The sequence below is a fragment of the Felis catus genome, chromosome B3 (assembly GCF_018350175.1).
Source record: "Felis catus isolate Fca126 chromosome B3, F.catus_Fca126_mat1.0, whole genome shotgun sequence".
NCBI classification, from domain to species: domain Eukaryota; kingdom Metazoa; phylum Chordata; class Mammalia; order Carnivora; family Felidae; genus Felis; species Felis catus.
Genome location: NC_058373.1, coordinates 118,005,262 through 118,024,775, shown reverse-complemented (window position 1 = coordinate 118,024,775; position 19,514 = coordinate 118,005,262). Strand labels below are relative to the sequence as shown.

The 19,514-nt window shown below is 47.5% G+C and overlaps 1 protein-coding gene across 6 annotated transcripts in view; it reads right to left on the bottom strand.

Annotated features, from left to right (window-relative positions):
• Window positions 1-19,514, bottom strand: part of DCAF4 (DDB1 and CUL4 associated factor 4) — a 32,182-nt gene that overhangs the window by 2,525 nt on the left and 10,143 nt on the right. For 4 of the 6 annotated variants that reach the window (XM_023255806.2, XM_006932965.4, XM_006932967.4 and 1 more), the window contains 12 exons: window positions 16,667-16,763; window positions 14,404-14,507; window positions 13,821-13,978; window positions 13,041-13,123; window positions 11,687-11,789; window positions 9,015-9,158; window positions 8,005-8,054; window positions 3,689-3,768; window positions 2,319-2,414; window positions 2,109-2,206; window positions 708-881; window positions 288-402 (listed from right to left, as the gene is read on the bottom strand). In XM_023255806.2, coding sequence (XP_023111574.1) covers window positions 288-402; window positions 708-881; window positions 2,109-2,206; window positions 2,319-2,414; window positions 3,689-3,768; window positions 8,005-8,054; window positions 9,015-9,158; window positions 11,687-11,789; window positions 13,041-13,123; window positions 13,821-13,978; window positions 14,404-14,507; window positions 16,667-16,755 — 1,294 coding nt within the window. In that variant the 5' untranslated portion in view covers window positions 16,756-16,763. Of the gene's footprint in view, window positions 1-287; window positions 403-707; window positions 882-2,108; window positions 2,207-2,318; window positions 2,415-3,688; window positions 3,769-8,004; window positions 8,055-9,014; window positions 9,159-11,686; window positions 11,790-13,040; window positions 13,124-13,820; window positions 13,979-14,403; window positions 14,508-16,666; window positions 16,764-19,514 lie in introns of those variants that run through there. The other 2 variants (XM_019833251.3, XM_045060170.1) reach the window with 2 other exon arrangements.

The following is a 19,514-nucleotide window of genomic DNA, read 5'->3' as shown; positions in this document are numbered from 1 at the left end:
GTCCCACTGAATGCTGACCAGGTGGACACCCAGGTCTCCCGAGCTGCTATATTTTATTGCACCCAACCTGCCTGTTACTGAGGTGATGTTGTCCCACTAACATGGGGACAAAGGGCTGTCCAACTGGTGGATGTTTAACTGCTGCTTACTCATGTCCTACTCTACGTCCCATCTGGTCCCCCTGACCTCAGGAGTCCACAGTCCCAAGTATTCAGTTCAGATTTCGAGTAATTTCCCCCTCTGCCGTTTTACTTGACAGGACAGAATCTCTCCCCCTCCCTAGGTACCTGCTACCACGATGCCTTCTTCCTCATGCACGTGCAGGGGCAGGTAGGCGTACTCGTTCACGTGACCTTCATATTGCCTTATACACTTAGTGGTTCTCAGGTCCCACAGCTTGATCTGTGGAAAGCACAAGGGGCCATCAGAAAGAGTCTGGCAGGCACACTAGCGAACGTAGGCGCGGAAGCCAGGGAGGACAAGGTGGTGTCCAAACACCTCTCCAGGTTAGGAAAATCTTAAGTTTCAAAAGCATCAAAACCAGTTTTGTGTCTGTCTAGATCGGGCTGGGCTCCCACCTCTGCACAGCCCACAACTGCCTTTCCCTTGCTACTGTCTTGCATGAGGGTCTCTTCTGAAGAGCCCTTCATCTGGCAGAACTCTGGGCCAGTGGCTGCAGTGGCCCGAAAGAGTCAGTGCTACCCTACCGTTCCCGCCATGTCAGATGCCATCAGGTTTTGCTCTTCTTGGAGGATCTGCACAGAGGTCACTGCTGAGTCGTGGAACAGGCGGGTGGCCTTCCAGCCCTTGCCCTGATTTCGACAACGCAGATCAATGGCAAAGATCTCCCCAGAACGACAGCCATTAAACAGCAAAGGAGCCTATGGAAAAAGGCACTGGTTGGTACCTCCTCCTCTAAGGCTGGGAGGGGTGTGCCTTCCAGAACAGAAGGCCTGTCTCGCACCCCTCTCCCAGCCCCTGGATCAGAGGTGTGGGTTGATTTGAGCCTCAGTGTAGCCAGAAGATTTGAGCCTCAGTGTACCCTTAGGAAAGGGTAAGAGAACTGGACCCCATGTGTCTTCCAGTGTCCTCCCCACTGGCTGCACTGGACCCTTAGGCCTCATTCTGTGAAGCCCATGTGATGGCGCCTTATCTCCACCAAGGAAGGTCCTTTGTGAGAAGCGAGGGTGGGAGTATGGAGTAGGAGAGAGGAGACATCCAGGGAAGCCATGGAGTCCCAAACAGAGGGCAGAAGGCTGCAGAAACATGAAACATGCAGAAACACTTCTGTGCTTCCAGAAGACGGCAGGTTGGCAGTCTGCACACTCCTCCAGGCTTTTAAATTTTTTTTTTTTTTTAACGTTTATTTATTTTTCGGACAGAGAGAGACAGAGCATGAACAGGGGAGGGGCAGAGAGAGAGGGAGACACAGAATCAGAAGCAGGCTCCAGGCTCTGAGCCATCAGCCCAGAGCCTGACGCGGGGCTCGAACTCCCGGACCGCGAGATCGTGACCTGGCTGAAGTCGGACGCTCAACCGACTGCGCCACCCAGGCGCCCCTCCTCCAGGCTTTTAAACAAAGATGGCATTTTTTAATGGGGGAAGTCTCTGAAAAGTAGGAATGACTAGAATTTTGTTAAAATTTAAAATATGTAAATTGAAAGCTAGGTATGAGGCTATTTAGTGTTATGAATTGAGACTTTATTTATATGTCAAAAAAATTACTTGTCCTGATGGCTAATCCCAGTACTTACGAAGTACTAACAATTCATTTAAATAGGAAGTTGTTTAAAGCCAGTTTAGGCAGCTTCCTGCCGTTGGTCCTGTCCCTGTGCTTTAATAAAATCACCTTTTTGCACTTAAAAAAAAAAAAAACCCAAAACCCAAACAAAACCAAAACCAAAAGCCAGTTTAGCCAGGCCTTTCTGAGTCAGCCAACTTTCCTCCAGTGCACATACAATCACCAAGTAAACCATTAATCCTCTCTGATGTCCTTTTTTCCCCTGAAAGAGAGGGACAACCAGATACCACACAGGAATCCATTTTCAGTCCAGCAAAATTTCCAATCTTGGGAAACTTTATACTGCCCCCTTCCCAATCCAACCAACCATGAGAGCAAACTGCTGGGCCAAGACATCGCTGCTGGTCCCAAATGACTGCCGGTGTCCTGTCACCACGTTGGTCACCAGGACTCGCCGAGACAAGCCTGATAGAAATAGGGATGGGACAGAGAGACAAGGATCACTCACAGCCTGGACAGGGAGTTTGAAGTCTGAAATTCTTTACGCTGGGAACCTGCGGAGTCAGTCATGGCTCACCTGTACTGAAGCAGTTATTTGCCTGGATGTTCAGGGACCATGCACAGGACCAGGCCCCAGGGATCCGGAAACTGCAGAGCATGCCGGGCCGTTCTCCTGTTGACGGGAACAGTGACTATAAAGGGTCGCTGCCCTGGAGGGACGAAGATCTCCTCTCTATGCTGCCAGGCCAGTGACCACTAGTTCTGGGAAACCTCCAGGAATGACTGGTCAGAAGGATCTATATCTTGGCCCCATTCTGGGTTTTGTGGTAGCAAAAAAGAGACACTCCACTGGGGTACCTGGCTCAAAAGTGGTCATTCTGATAATGAGCACATCTTTCCCGACTTCCCAGTAGTAGCATTAGAACTACTAACTGCCGTCAGAGAAACAGTGTGGTGTTTTTACAAGAGGGTTTCAATCCCACATCACACTATTAGATGTGTGATCTCAAGGAAAACATTTTTAAAATAAGCTTTTAAAGTGATAACAAAATTGATAACAAATTCCAAGTATATAGTTTAATGAGTTAGCACAAGGTAAGTATAGCTATACCATCATCTAGGTCAAAAAGCAAAATATTCCAGTACCTTGATAACCCTCCCAATTACCATCTCCCTACTCTTCCTTAAAGAGAATCACTCTCCTGACTTATGACACCACAGATTAGTTTTGTAAGGCAAGTTCTGAACCTCTCTTCGCCTCACTTTCCTCATCTATAAAACGGGATGACACATGCTCCTGCCACGTAAGCTTGCTGTACGATGAAACGGCAGGCAGCCGGCTAAGTGTGCCTCATACCCTCCACGTAACCTGCTGCGGTAGGTGTTCTCTTCACGGAGTTAAGCCATCTGTTCAAGTTGGTAAGGGGCAGAGCCGGGACCCACGCCAGGTCTACCTGAAGCCCTGCACTCTTAGAGGTCTGACCCTCGTCTAACTGATCCTAATTCTCTGAAAGACTGAAAACTTAATATCCAGAATGCTGCCAGGGAGGAGAAGTCCAACTGCCTTCAGGCACACAGAACGCAAACATCCCCAGCAGCACCTGCCATGCTTTTCTGCATGGTCTGTGCAGGAAGTCCCAATAAATACTCTGATCTCTTGCACTCATTACATACTCTTCCTAACTGTTCTGGCTGAGGTGACCCCAACGAAGGGGTCAATGGAGGGGTGTGTACAGATGCACCTGCTTCTAGTACCAATCCTGGGTCCAGTTTACAGAATCCTACTGTGCTTCTGTAGGCTGTCCCCACCCACTCTGCGGTCCCCACACCTCCTGCCCCAACCTTCACTACGGAGTCTACACCGTTCTTGTGACTGCAGCTCCTAGGAGGCAGGGACCAAGACCTCCTTCAGAGCACCTCCTTATCCAAAGGAAAAGGCCCCGGTACCTGGGTGACTACTGACAAACAGCGATGCTGGGAGCAGGGTGGCACAGCCTGGAGTCTCTGCGATTCCCATGAGGCACAGCCTAGAAAGCTGTTAAGGGCAGTCAAGTACAAGGCTCTCCTCTGGGAAGAGAATGGGCATTAGTACCCTTCAAGAAACTGTAACGCCGTGAGCCAGATTTAACACGCTTACATTTTCTAGATTTAGTTTCAGATTTTTTTTTCTTTAAACTTTTTTTTAAAGTTTGTTTACTTAGAGAGAGAGAGAGAGAGAGAGAGAGAGAGAGAGGGAGGGAGGGAGGGGGAGGGAGGGAGGGAGGGAGGGAGGGAGGGAGAGGGAGAGAGAGAGAGAGAGAGAGAGAGAGAGAGAGAGAGAGAGAAAGAGCAGGAAGAGAGAGGGAGACACAGAATCCGAAGCAGGTTCCAGGCCTGAGCTGTCAGCAGAGCCTGACACAGGGCTTGAACTCACAAACTGTGAGATTGTGACCTGAGCTGAAGTGGGACACCTAACCAACTGAGCCACCCAGGCACCCCAGTTTCCGATGTTTTAAAAGGAAAAATATGTCACAGTTAAAAGACTCTCTGACCCCTCCCCAGTCCAATGCTTCCCCTACCCAGAATCACATTCTAAAATTGGTCTGAGGTCTGGGCCATGCTCTATTTCCTTAGAGTATCTTCTACAACTTTTCCATCTTGCTGTCTTCTAGATTCATCTGTATTGAAGCTTGTAGCTCCTGTTCCTTCACTTTTACTGTGGATGAATATACAATTCATCTGCTGATGGGTACTTAACTTGTTCTGTTTTTTTTTTTTTTTTTTCTCTGCTGCTGGAATGAGCATCCCCTCCAGTGTTCCTGTGTCCTGCTCCATATGTGGGAGGCTGCTTTAAAGCAGTGTTTTCTTGAACCCACTCTAGGAGTTTGATTTTACGCTACCACGCACTGCATTCACGCAAATAAGTGAAACAGAAGTTTTAGAAAATATTTACTCTTACTAAATATGGAACCGATTATTTTCTAGTCTGTTTCATTAAAAAAAAAAAAAAAAGTGCTGCTCACGAACGGCAGAGGTCACGACTTGCAGTCTGCAAACAGCCTCTAGTGTCCAAACCCAGTGTGGAACTGGGGGGTCACAAGGGGTTGCAACTTAAAGGGTCTTATCAATTTACTTAGACCAGCAGTTTCCCCCATCTGCCGAACCGGGCACTATCAGACTTTTAAAACTTTTGCTCATCTGAACGGGTATAAAGTGACATCTCATTTTAACTGGAGTTTCCTGGGCTACAACTGGATGTGCTGATCCATCAGATCACAGCCATTTGATTTTCCTTTCCTTTGAACTGCCTCCGCATGTCTACCGGGCCATCTGTCTTCCGACTGCTCTGGCTCCTCTCCCTTCACAGGCAGAATTCTCTCAACAGGAGTCTGTGTTTCTCTACCTCCTTGCCCTCCTGTCTCAGCTCTTCAGCTCACTGAAACCCAGGTCTGACACTCCTCTTCCAATCAGGTGTTCTCCCCAAGGTCTCCAGCGAACTGTTTCTCACTCCCATCAACACTTTCCAGTCTTGCCTGTGGCCACACGACACTTTCCAACCACATGCTCCTTCGTGGCCTCCACAACCGCCCTCTCGGAGTTCCCTCCTCAGACCTTCTCTTCCACCTCCATTCCCTGGCCTAGATCCTAAGCCTCTTGGACGCATGCCTCTCCTCCACTCCTGCTCATCCATCCCACCCTCTCCCCTGCCCTCGGTTTGCAGCAGCTCTCTGCCTGAGGTCTCACCATTGCCAGCCTCTTGCCCACACTACTTTGTAAGAAATACCTCCATGGCCACAATCTTCTAGAACATTCCAGCAGCCAGGGCCCCACCTTGCCAGAGACTTCAGACATCAGACCACTTACTGCTGTGCAATGTGCAAGCTCCCTTCTGCTTCTTCCTTCTGCTGTGAGCTCTGTCCCCTCCTTTCTGTGTGGGATCACCTCCAGGAAGGCCACCCTAATCCCTTTCTCCCGCTTGCATCCAATTGCCCCACGGACTCACTATACAGACTGAGCACCTGCTGCGCTGCCATTTCTAGCACCTTGCACAGGGACTGCATATAAACTCAACAGATTTTGGAGGAATGAACACATACCTCAGTGAAAAATGTAAATACCTGCAAAGCAATCAAGTAACATTACTGATCGTCTGAATGTGTGATGTGTACACCTCACACTGCCTTGGGTGGTAAGCCTCATGTTAAATACAGCAGTATGGAGAGTGCTGAAGCCATAAATAATAACACTGGAGCTGGGCAGCCCAGGATTCTTTAGCCCTTCTTAAAGAAACCTCTTTTCCTTCTGGGTTTGGAGGGTGAGGATGCGGGGAGGGAGTCCTTACCCAGATGCACTTTCAGTTACTAGGACTAAGACCCAGGTTACCCTTAAACCCTATAGGATACTAATGGGGTCAGTATTAGATTTAACCCTTTAATAGGCCACAGGTTATTGAAAAGCCCAGTTAAGTACAACTTCGATCGAACCTCCCACCATTCTTTGGGGGGAAAATGCAGAGGACAGGTCTAAATGAGTTCCAGGACCCTCAGCAGAAGCAGCGGGTGCACAGAAGCCTGAAGATTACCTGAAATGATCACCAGAGGGCAAGTAGCTGATGAAGCTACCACAGACCGTATCTTTAAAACCAATTATATGGATTTTTATCCTCTCCTTAGCCTAAGGAGAGAAACATGGGAAAATGTTATCCTGTTTTAAGATCAGAAATGAGAGTAAGGTTGTTTTCTCTCCTTTAAGACTTGGTCTCTTCTGTCCTCTTGTAACATCACAGTAACAGGTGGCCTTATCCTTCCACAGAATTGCACCAAATGAAAGCCACAAAGAATTTTCAATTTACAGAACACACACAATTTTGTGTGTCTTATATAAAATGTATAACCTGAATCTGTGTTTTTAAAATAGAGTGTTTTAAAATAAAATAAAATGTTTTAAAAACAGAGTGCCGTGGGGGTGCCTAGGTGGCTCGGTCAGTTAAGCATCTCACTCTTGATTTCAGCTCAGGTCATGATCTCACGGTTTGTGAGTTTGAGCCCTGCGTGTGGCTCTGCACTAACAGTACAGAGCCTACTTGGGATTCTCTTTCTCTCTGTCCCTTCCCCATTCACACACACACACTCTCTCTCTCTCTCTCTCTCTCTCTCTCTCTCTCAAAATAAATAAAAATAAAAAAAGAGAGACAGAGTGCCATAGAACAAATTAAAAAACCCCAACAGGTTCCAATTTTTTGAAACCATTATTTGTTGAGGACCCATGATGTGACAAGCACTGTGCTAAGTGCATTCATAGACATTAATATTAGCCTCGTGACAACTCATGAAATAGGTGTTAGGTACAATGAGTGGTCACATAGTTTCAGTAACTCATTTATTATGGAAATGAACCAAGGACAAGACATATGAATGTGTGGCTCTGGCTCAAACAATATTACTCTCAGAAGCACGAGACAGACAGGTGTCTTGTGCATCAAGAGCCCTCAGGGACTCCAGGGGAAAGGTCTAGCTAGCCTGAAACTACGCTCCAGTGCTCCTAGTAGAAGAACCCTGATTGCTCTCTGAGAGGGAAGAGGCTACAAGAAGAGGGCTCTAAAGAAGGCCGTGTCTGGCAGGGACCCCAGGCACAGAGCCCACACACTCATGTCCAATGCCAAAGGAATCCCTTTTACTGATGTACGCCCTCAGCCTTCCCCCCCGCAAGGGGTCCAGCCCACCCTCAAACCACTGCAGCTCTGAGTTCCTCCTCCTTCACCTCAGGAGGATGTGGGGTTTCTGCCTAAGGCTTTACTATTCTTTTACAGATCTTTTTTTCTTTTTAATGTTTATTTATTTTTGAAGGAGAGAGAGACAGAGTGTGAACAGGGGAGGGGCAGAGAGAGAGGGAGACACAGAATCCGAAGCAGGCTCCAGGTTCCGAGCTGTCAGCACAGAGCCTGATGTGGGGCTCGAACTCACGAACCATGAGATCATGACCTGAGCCGAAGTCAGACGCTCAACTGACTGAGCCACTCAGGCGCCCCAGTTCTTTTACAGATCTTAACAGTGATGGCACATAGTGACATCAATGTCACCCTGGGACCTCGACTACTTCTCTGTGCTCCATGGGAATCTTTGTTCTCTACCTAGCTGCAATGCTCCTTCCTAAAGGGTGAGATGTGCACACAAAATGGTGCAGACCTCTGGCCCCTAGGACGCCACCTCACAAACCCCACAGACACTCAGCTCCTCATCAGGGCCTGGCCTGCCCACCAAACCTCTTCGTCTGCCAAAAGATACAGAATGTGGGAATCCAAGTGATTCAGCGAGGCCCAGCACACAGAGTTCACCTGGTGAGGAAACACACAGCAAGACAGAAAGACTGGTTTGACTGCCAACTCATGGAGAGAAATAGACAATGCCTGCCTATGGAATAACTAGTAGGGATACAGACATGGGGCTTCTTTTTTCAGGTCTCACTCCTTTTAAAGACGCTGGAACAAGCGTCAGAACAAGGAAGTTCCCTGCTCCACCATGTAGCGCCTTGAGAGGAACAGGGAGGAAGTAACCCCCAGGCTTTGGTCCTTTGTCGTCAGCATGGACCTCACAGTGAAACATCTAGTAACTTTCTGGTTTGGGGACGGGTTCTCGGCAACAGAAGGGGACAAAACCCAACTCTGAAAGGCATACTGTATTTCATTTCATTCAGAAACCATTTTCAACCTGTATCCATCTTGTGGCTCATGTCCCAAATGAATAGAATGTCACACAGCTTTTTACACATGCAGCCATCACCCAAGTGCAATTTAAAGGTTGCTCCCTAGACGGCAAGCTGTGCTGTATTATATTTATGTAACCTCTCATCTTTATGTATATTCTATTTATGTAACCTCTTTTTATTTCTGTAACTTCTGGGTAGGCCACAGACTGGCTGAGTGACTGATGCACTGGAGGACTATCCACAAAGATTACAACAGCCCACTGCCCAGGAACTCGGTGCCTGGCACAGGCTCCTTCGGGTCACCTCGATCCTCTGGAGGGAAGGTCTGTATAAGCAGTTAAAGAAGCCTCTCAAGCCTAAAGAAGTTTCATGCCTTCTCCCAACTATTGACAGTTATTTCTCTTCTAAGAGAAGAAACTCCTGAGGCCCTTTTCTTCCCTTATAGGTTATCAAGATCTAAAACTCCATTTTCTCTTGGTAAAATAAGGTACCCAAGGTTCTCTCCTCTACTCTAAATTGGGCCAACTACTGCAGGCCCCCTGCATCCAAGGCAAAGGGGGTCGCGAGGCTAATGGGAAAGGCAACGTACCTTCCGGTTGGTGAAGTAGAGGTTTTCGTGCATATGCACCTTGAGCGAGGGGGTCTTCAGACCACGCAGGCTGATGATGCCATACTTGGAGCCTCCGACTTTGACATCATTCACCGTGAAGAGCCGGTCACTGTTGGTATCGGCCTGGAGGGGAAAGGAGACCATAGGTGACCTCCCAGGCTGAGCCAGGTGAGCTGCCTAAGACCACCTGCCATCTGTCTTAGATCCCATGCTCTGAGCATTTTCACTTGGTGTGTGCTCCCACCCACGAGGGAGCATGGAGGTAACCTGACTTGCACCTACTCAGTCCAGCTGTCACTGGGCAAAGCTAACAGGCATCTGATCTCGCAGTCCAGGAGTGGGGGTGAAGGCGATGAGGGGGAACTGTCAAGAGGCATGAGGTCTGCACAGTGACTCCACTCAGAACTGGGTTTGGCAGAGTCCCTACATCCATCCGGAAGAGCCACATGGTGACACGCAGCCATCATGAAAGCCATACAACGATGTGGAAAATGCTAGTTATAACTGTGAAGGGGTAAAAGGAGGAAACAAAACTGGATTCCCATTACATGGGCACTTTCCCCCTCAATGAGATACAAAAAACAAAAAACAAAAACCCACTGCATTGTAGGAAAAAATTACAATAGAAAATACTATGGGGCGCCCAGGTGGCTCGGTCGGTTAAGTGTACAACTTTGGCTCAGGTCATGATCCCACAGTTCTGAGCTTGAGCCCCACGTTGGGCTCTGTGCTGACAGCTCGGGGCCTGGAGCCTGCTTTGGATTCTGTGTCTCTCTCTCTGCTCCTCCCCGCCTTGCACTCCGTTGCTCTCTCAAAAACAAATAAATGTTAAAAAAAAATTAAAGGGGCCAGGCCTGGGTGGCTCAGTTGGTTAAGCGTCCAACTTTAGCTCAGTTCATGATCTCACAGTTTGTGGGTTCGAGCCCCACATCGGGCTCTGTACCAACAACTCAGAGCCTAGAGATTGCTTCAGATTCTGTGTCTCCCTCTCTCTTTGCCACTCCCCTGCTTGTACTCTCTCTCTCTCAAAAATAAGTAGACATTAAAAAAAATTTTTTAGGGGCACCTGGGCGGCTCAGTCGGTTAAGTGTCTGACTTTGGGTCAGGTCATGATCTCGCGGTTTGTGAGTTTGAGCCCTGCGTTGGGCTCTGGGCTGACAGCTCGGAGCCTGGAGCCTGCTTCTGATTCTGTGTCTCCCTCTCTCTCTGCCCCTCCCCTGCTCACGCTCTGTCTCCCTCTCTGTCAAAAATAAACATTAAAATAAATTAAAACAAATTTTTAATGTAGTTAATAATTATTTCAAAGCAAAACCCTACATATTTAAGTGTTTTATGTATACTTATAAATACAACATACACACATACATGGGTTTGGATGTTGGTGAAACTGTATTCACTTTGCAAATTTACTTGGAAAGCACAGTTTCCTGAAGAATCATGACAGAGACTGGAATCAGATCTGAAAAGCTGATCTCTGGGTGGCAAAGCTCCCTTCCCAATACTCTGGTCACACAGCCAGCCAGTCACGTCTAACCCTGGGTGACTGGGAAGATCTGAGCACTAGTGCCAGCCTTGTGTGAGATGAAGTAGGAGGACCAGGGGCTCAGGCCATACTCAACAGCACAGGCATCACCACCCAATTTTATGGAAGAACCCCAGGGAAGGAGCTCCTGAGGGGAAAGTACTGCAAGAAAGTTTTCCAGCGATTCAGGTCAAACTGTGCCCCCAAACACACGGGAGAGTAAAGCCAGGAGAGAACACAAGTCCTGGAATGCCCCTTGCAGAAGGGCTCTCCTGTTGAGGTCTCCTGGGGCGAGACCTCAAGGGTGAGCACTGTCGCTTCAGATTTCAGTCCTTTCAGCAGACCACCAGGCTGAGGTTTTTCATTTTGTGTCCTTCTCGAATTCTCAGCTTTCTCCTGGCCTCCAGGAAGGACAGGGCTTACAGGACAGGCCATGATCTCCTGTGGTCTCAAGCTTCTGGTCTAACTCAGTGGTGTATCGCCTTCTGTTTGCAGTGGACTCTCGGTCCTCTGCCAACATTTCCCTGAACCCTAGGTTCCAGCAATCTCTGGCCTTAACCTTGGCTTCCAGCCCAGGTCTAACCTAAAGCAGAGAAGATGCTCTGCTCCCTGTAAAGGACATGACAGAGCTGTGCTGGACGTGCAGGCCCAGGAGCACAGACCCTATAGGACCCTGCCACTGAGGTCAGAGCCAGCAAGCAAGGGAATAACACATAGTCGCTACTAAAGGATACTGGTGCTTCAGGTCTGACCACCAGATTATGCCCAGTATAGAAAGGATTAGAAGCCCCTGGTCCACTGTGTACCTTTTCAATTTGCAGACAACACACCAAAGGGAAAATTACATTGTGACAGTTCTCAACGTGGGGTGGGCTGAGGCTCTCAGATTAGATGACAAGAGCTATAGTGGGGGTGACGATGGTCGGCACAGCCTGCCCTGCCAGCTCAGCGCCTGCCAGCAGGTAGCCAGTAGGCACTGGTTAGTACCATAAAACCAAGAGGACACCACTTGCTTTTGTGGCACTGGCTTCCGCACGGCTAGCCCCAATGAAAGCCAATGTTAAGCCATGCAGTGTCCGGGGACAGCAGCTATACCTCTGGCACCCGCAGGGCGCTCCCTCCCACTCACCAGTATGAGGTTAAATCGGTCGCTTGCCAAAGCGGAGGGATCCGAGCTCTGAATCTGGACCTTTTTCCTCTGCATGCAGCTCACTCGCAGCTCATGAGCTAAACTGCAGAGGGAAAGAGGGACGGGGAGGGCATGGATGTCGTAACGAGACACCCGTGAAGCAGACTCAGAGCCTCTGCCCTGGCCCACACCCTGGAGACCGCCTCCCCTAGTCAGCCACTTCTCCTCCGAAGTAATTCTCAGCAATGGAGTTGAGTCGGGTCCTAAATAACCTCAATTGTAGAACTCTTAGGAAAACTAAGGCCAAGAAATGGGTGGCCCATTCATAGGGTCAAAGGAAGATGAACAAGACCAATCTGTCTTTGGATCGTCTCGTACAACTCTTTCTTGGATCATCTAGTACAACTCTTTCTTGAGACAAAAAGAACTTGCCTGAAAAATGCAAGAAACAGCAGGCCAAAGAGCACCCAGCTAGCAAGAACCAGGTATGGACCCCCTTCTCTCTCCACATCATGGCCGCAACGCCACTAAGAACAAAGCATGTTTTAGGGTGAACAGAGGTATTTCTACCTAGACCTTTAATTCCTTTCCCTTTCAGGAGGGAAATTTGGAGAGGCATACCCGACCCGACCTGGCGGATACCTCCTGCATGGCTGGCCTTCCCTGAAGGGGGCCTTGTTCCATGGTAAGTGCTATAAGGCACTCAAACTCAAGTTGTTTCTTCATAACACGAGTTCCGTGCACAGCAGGGAGACAGCAGAATGTAGGGGTTAGGAGCTCAGATGTTGGGAGTCAGACAATTCCACCCTTTCTAGCTTTACCTTGAGCCAGTCAATCAACTCTAAGCCTCAGTCTCTTCTGGAAACTGGGGGAAATATCAACCTAGCTCACAGGGTTTTAGTTAGAATTATATCAGACATTACAAGTGTATAAAGTTTAGAACACATACATCTGTTTAATGCTCTATTTTGGGTGACAACTTGCTGGAAGAGGAGAAGGGAGCAGAAATCGCATGGGAATGAAGCTATAGGGCCTCCTATTACACTAAAAATGATTTCAAGTAACACAGAGGAAACATCTTGAGAAATTTCTGCTCAGTTTCTCTGCCTAGATCCCCTCTCTCTCTTTGGCTTCCTACATGAGCCACTTCCCTTGCTCTACAGAGAGAATGCTTCACTCAGGGCTGGTTTTAGCAGCAGAAGGCAGGCTGTGAGCTGAGCCCCCCTCTCCCAACTGTGAAGACTCCTCACAGAGTGGTTATGTACTTCATCCTGACTGACTTCTTGGACCATGGAAATAAGAAATAGGAAAAGAATATTCATGAAGAAAACTTAACAACGAGGCATTGTCTTACCGGCAATAACTGGTGGCATTGAGAAAACCCAGCTTGTTTTTTTGGAGCAATGAAGATGCATTAAAGCCCATCCTGGCTATTTTCTAAATTAAAAGAGAAGAGAAGAGTAATGAAGTTTTATGTTATGGGATAATGGAGAATGTTTTCAGTTCCACAGGATGTAATGAAAAAGCAAGCGTACTAAGTTGGCAGAAACTATATGCATAAAGTTCTAATGGTCTCCTCTTCTTGGCAAGAGGAAAAGTCCATCACAAGAAAGAACGTGTGAGCTAGGAATTTGGTTTGGTGCCCACGTCCAGACTCCCCATCAATTTATGCCTGGGGAGATGAAGCCACCCCACTAGTGAACACAAGAATGGCACTGGTCACTCAGGTCTGCTTTCTGTTCGACTACTAGTGACCCCGGGGCCCCCATAAACCACTGAAATGTGCTGGGATGTAATCCCCAGAGGGGATGCAGGAAATCCTCATATCCAAACCATATCCCTCGGTTTTCTATTTAAAATATACCCATGAGTGTGTATTTACTGAAACCATTTCATGCCACTTCCCAAGATTCTTCTGAGAAAGGACAAGATGTGAGAATCACTGATGAAACTTTGCAGGTAAGAAAAGGGGGGTGGGAGATTTCTTGCCTTCTTACTCGCTTCATCAGATTACTATGGTGGAAGGTTGATGTCACATTCCCTCAAGTGCACCATGCTAAGTGTTACAGAGGCATCTGCTCGGCACCTCCTATCAGCAGTGGATGGATGTGGCCATCACGAGTGTGGAGCCCACCTTTTTCTGCTTGTCTTCTTCCTCCAGCAGCTGCAGCCTTTTGCTTTCCATCTCCTTGTGCCGGATGCTCTCCTTTGTGAGGGGGTTGCAATTGTTATGTCCGGGGAGCAAGCGGAAGTAGCGCTTCTTTTCCGGGTCAAAGTAATACCCTGGCAGATCTTTAGTCAAAAAGAAATGAAATCCACTTAAACACTGCACTGACCCACCTATGAAGGAACCCAGTGATCTGTCCACACCACCCCTTACAGATGCCTGTCTTTTCTGAGGGGCGGGAGGTGGGCTAACATTGTCACTCCCCATCCGACGCCCATTTCGGTCCTGCACTGGCGGAGCCGTTTGCCTCAGAATCCCCATTCCTGACACAGTCAGGATGTTTAGTCAGTGTTTTAATTTGCTCCAGAGTTTCCTCCAAGCCGGGAACAGGTGTCGTTGACACACATGGAGTTCACCCACATGCAAGTGCAGACACACATGGCTAAGAAGGGCAGCCAGAACAGTTAGAACCAGACGATGAGGCAGGGTGAGGTTTCATCTTTTCTACAGGCAGGGACACAGGAGGTCTACCATCCAGCAGACGCCTCACCTGGCGCGGAAGAACTCCCAGCTGTGCCAGATGAGGTCGATGGGGCCTCGTCATCATCGGCACGGCCAGAATCCTGTGGGCTTTGCTGTGCTGCTGTGTTACACCTGTTGACACACAGTCACAGTGACTTGCAGTGAGGAGCTTGAGTCCCATTCTCTGACTGTGGGATCCTGCTGGGGTCAGTCAAGGCAGTTCCATGGCCTTCATTTCAACCCTCTGATTCTTCTGATTACCTGGGGAGCTCTGACCTCTCTTTTCCTGGAAAGCAGTGTTACCTACTACAGATATACAGAAGTCAGGGCAAGGTTTTGGTTCCTCATCCTTAACAGGACACGGGTCACAGTAATTCCCTTTCCTTGTCTCCTCATGTGAGCATTTTGTGAGATCTTTTCAAAATTTCCAAATGAAAAGGGGAACAGAAATCTTTGCCAATGAGAATGTTACCAGCTGGGCTCATCTGTCAGCTCAACAGCAGTTACAAGGCCAGGTGCATTTCATTCTTTATTGGATTCAGCAGTACAAAGGGTTTAAATTTTACCTGGCTACACAAGCTGACAGATGGAGAAACCGGGGTTCAGGGCACAGAGGTGATTTGCTCAGTTAATACTGGGATAGAGCCATGGTTTAAACACCTGATTTGCAAAACTACAAGCAGCTTCTGTGGCAATTACAGGCTGAAGGCTATAACGATACAGCAAAACACCTAATTTTAGAATCCTGACAAAATCCACTTTAAAATCAAGAACTTCCTGCCTATCCCTCAAAGGAATACAAACTGAATCACTAGGCTGAAGGAATGAAAGAACTTTGTCTTCTGTCTGTGAATTCTAACTATGCCATTTCAGAGAAAATCATTTGCTCTCCCTTTTTATGGCCCGGACCTTTCTGAGGCAGCTCATCTGGCTGCCGCAAGAGAAGGATTAAGCATCAAGAGCAAGAGTGATCAGCAGCAAGAGAAGGATTAAGCATCATGACAAACGTCTACATTTCTAGTCCAAGGAATGCTGTTCCAATCTGTCTATACAGAGCCCAAAAGGTGGCTGTCTGGCGTGTTTCCACAGTACCTGCCAGGAAGAGTAGTGCTCTTTTTGCACAGATCACATTTCGCTGCACATTGGACTCTCGTGCGAAGGCCCGGGGCCCCCAAAATATCCATAGCTCTCCTTACAAAACATACAAACACTGGGCACCGTCCTGATCTTTCCGCAATATGGGTCAAGTCTGGGACTCTGGCTCAGAGTCACCGATTTTATCCTGCACCTAATGAGGCCCACCATGTATGAAGGGCCTGCTCAGAGGCAGGAAGCCCATCAGAGGCTTTACATAACAGTATTGCAAACCTTGTACTAGCTCTCTTGTACAAGGGTGACTCAGAGTGAAGTAACTTGCCCAAATTCACATAGGAAAAAGCAGAGTGCCAAACCTAGACCTTCTGATTCCAAAGCCCTTGTTCTTTCCACGACACTTTGGTGGTTTTTATTACTGTTTAGGTCAATCTGTTCTAGAGAAGCATCTTGGTATCTGGCATCTTCTGACCCTGTAGTTAGACACCCGTCCAGTTTAGAAGGAGGTCTGAAGTATGGCAGAATTTTGAAATTGGCATGCAGGCTTTCTCTGGTGAGGAGGGGGCTGTGGAAAGATTTCTGCATGAAAGAAACACAGTCCAGTCCCAGAACAAGATGCCCACCTACAGCAGGATAAGACACTCCCCACAGCTCAAGGCCAACAGGACTTCTGGCCATAAGAAAAATAAGTTGAGAATGGAACATGTTTTATGCTGGGGACTTTGAGTACAGACTAAGTTTTACTTTCTAAACTAGGTAGCGGGTACATGATGTTCATTGTATTATTCTTTATACCTTTTTGTGTTTATTATATATACAATATTATATATTTAGCCTTTCTAAGGACTTAGGCTAAATGAAATTAGGTCTCCAGAAAGCTATTTTCATTGGCTAGAAAAAAAGGGAGAGAGAGAAAAAAAAAAGGCCGCAAAACAGAAAAACAGCTCTCGAGTTCCATCTGTTAAGGTCTCCTTCTAAGCCTCTGGCTAATACTCTGTACAGAGGTCATGGTCACTCTCAGAAGAAAAGAGTCCGGCCATATCTCCTAACTACTCAATCGGTGGTGGGCAGGCTGACCTGCAGCAGTGGCACTGGGAACGTGGGCCCCGGCTCAGACCCTGCCTTTTGATGAGAACCCTGTGACTCCCGTGCACGGACAGGCTGCACGGGCTGGGGTGGCACTGGGCAGCAGCACTTGCCTCTCGTCAGAACCGTGTTGTCTGAACCAAGGGTTCTGCTGGTGGCCTCTTCGCACACGTCTTCTATTCTGCCTGTTGTTTTTATGCATTTCTGTTCCTAAAAGAGAAAAAAAAGAAAGTTTACATACAAATATGTGTGTGTATGCACTTTTCTGTTTGTTTTAAACAAAAATATTTTTTTAATGTTTTATTTATTTTTGAGAAAGAGAAACAAGAGTGAGAGCAGGGGAGGGGCAGAGAGAGGGAGACACAGAATCTGAAACAGGCTTTAGGCTCGGAGCTGTCAGCACAGAGCCTGACGCGGGGCCTGAAGTCACGAACTGTGAGATCATGACGTGAGCCACAGTCAGACACTTAAATCAACTGAGCCACCCGGGCGTCCCTGTTTGCCCCCTTTTTTTTTTTTTTTTTAATGTTTAGTTTTAAGAGAGAGAGTGCATGTGAGCAAGGAGGGGAGGTGCAGACAGAGAGGGAGAGAGAATCCCAAGCAGGCTCTGCATCATGACCTGAGCTGATATCAAGAGTTGACGCTTAATTGACCACCCAAGGCGCCTTTTTGCTTCTTGATAGTTCCTTCATGCTCAGAGCTAGGCAAAAGGATGGCTCAAAATGGGTTCTCACCAGAGCCAACACACCAAGCCTCGCCTATAAAGGCTGCCTCCTTTATAGGAGATACCGGTAAAATCCCATGCTCCTGAAGCCACTTCTTTGGCTACAGTTGTCCTACCTCACAGTTAACACCTGGCCTGCCAATCTGCCAACCTCTGGTTCCCTGGGTCACTGTGTGAGCTGATGACAGATTCTCACAATTACTTTAGATGGCAGTTGAGGCTGGCATGGAAATTCTTAGGTTATTCTTCTTTCTTTTCTTTACCGGATAACACCAGGGCATATAATTTTTCTTTCAATCCACACACATCCCTATTCATAGAGAACAGTTGACAGTGAACACTTTCTCCTACACAATTCCAGCACTGAGCAGGGAAAACTGTGAAATAACTAAAGGAGAGCTAGTGTGTGGGACTTCTCAACATGCTGTATAAAGGTTTTAACTTCCTGAAGTATGCTAGCTGTTAAGGGGACAGGTGTGCACATGCATTTTTAAAAATAAAAATGAAATAACATTCTTAATGACACGTATTGCCATATTTCAAGTGGCTTTTTCAAATCTTATATAGCCTGAAACCAGCACTTGAATCACAAGTTTCAACACTGGGAATCACAGTAAGAGGTCTTAAAAAGATCAAACTGTGGTACATGGACCAGCTGCTTTTCCAACACCTGGTGACTCCCCCCACCTCCAACCCATGGGAGACAATGATGACATCTTACCGAATGCCTTTTTTTTTACTGAATATACTTTAAAACCATATTCAAATGCGATAACAAAAGTAGAAGAACATTTCGAGGGCTGAATGCAAAGAATAGGCTAGAAATCTATTTGCCTCTATTTTCCAACTTATACTTCTGAGTGGGGAATGCTTATTGGCATCAGAGCACCAAAAGTCTGGACTTCTGGTCTAGTACTTACGCAAACATTTTGCGAATTCTATAACAAAGTCCTCAGTTTGCTTGCTTCAGACAGTCAGTCTGCCTCCCCCACTGGGTCATCCCATAACCCGGATTACTTTCACCAGACGCTCTCCAGTCCTGTGTCAGAATGGAGCACTAGTGAAGCAAAGTCTGTAGCCCTGCGGATGTGGAGTCATCATAAATGTCTTATTTTGTCTTAAATTGTCATCCTCTGCTGGGACAGTATGAATTAACCTAGTTGGAGTCACTCTCAACAACGCAGGGTGTTGCCACTGTCCCCACACTCTTCCCACTTTCTTCTGGCCCTTACTTGGTAGCATAGGTCCCTGCCTCACAGAGAAGAGCGATGTGGCCAGAAATGAACACCCCAACTTCTCTCCCTTCCTTCCACAAACATCTGCCTTTCATACTTCTAACGGTTTTCTCTCTGGTCTTGGAGAAACAGGCGTCCCTGGGCCTCTTCCTGGCAAACCCACGCCACCTGGCTGATGCTCACATTCCTCAGACTCTGCAGCTACCCGTTCCCACGCATGTTCCATCAATTTCCCGTCCTTCTCTCGGCTTACGAACACGGCCAGGTTTTTCATTTGTATGCGCTCCCTCTCCGACCCAAAAGGAAGAGGAGTATTCTGAGCACGTGGTCTATGTGCACACATCCCACCTGTTGGTTTCCCAGTCATTCCTCAGCCCACTACAGTCAGGCCGCCTCCCTCACCTTTCTGCTGAAACGCTCCTGTGAGGTCCTACTTGCCAAAGCCAGTGGTCTCTTTTTAGTCCATTCCTACCACATGCGATGCCATGAAGCTTCACTCTTTCTTTGGCTTCTGGAATCTCTTTCTCTTGGTTTTCCTCTTGTCAAATTCAGCCTTTTCTGGTTTCCCCATAGGTGCGTTTTCTACTGTTCTGTCCTAGATCCTCTTCATACTTCTATCATCTCACCTGCCAACACAGATTCATCTCCAAGCCCTAACATCCCTCCTGGGCATCCACTTCTTCCAACACCACCTCCTCCTTCCAAAGTGACAGCAGACTCAATAGGCTCAGAGCCCATGATCTCTCCCTAGCTCCCCCTCTGCTTTTACCTATCCCTTTTTCCCTTCTCTGTAAATAATACCACTACCGCAGCCTTCACCTCTGTTCAACAGTGTAACAACTTTATTCATCTCCCTAAGCAACCCATTTTCATGGCTCCTGGACACCACACACATTGGTCTCCCTAAGGATCAATTTTCCTAATCTTCATTTAAGAATAAAGTTGTATTTATTAACTAGTTAGTAAATAGTTAGCTTGTAACTAGTTAAGTTACAAGCTAAG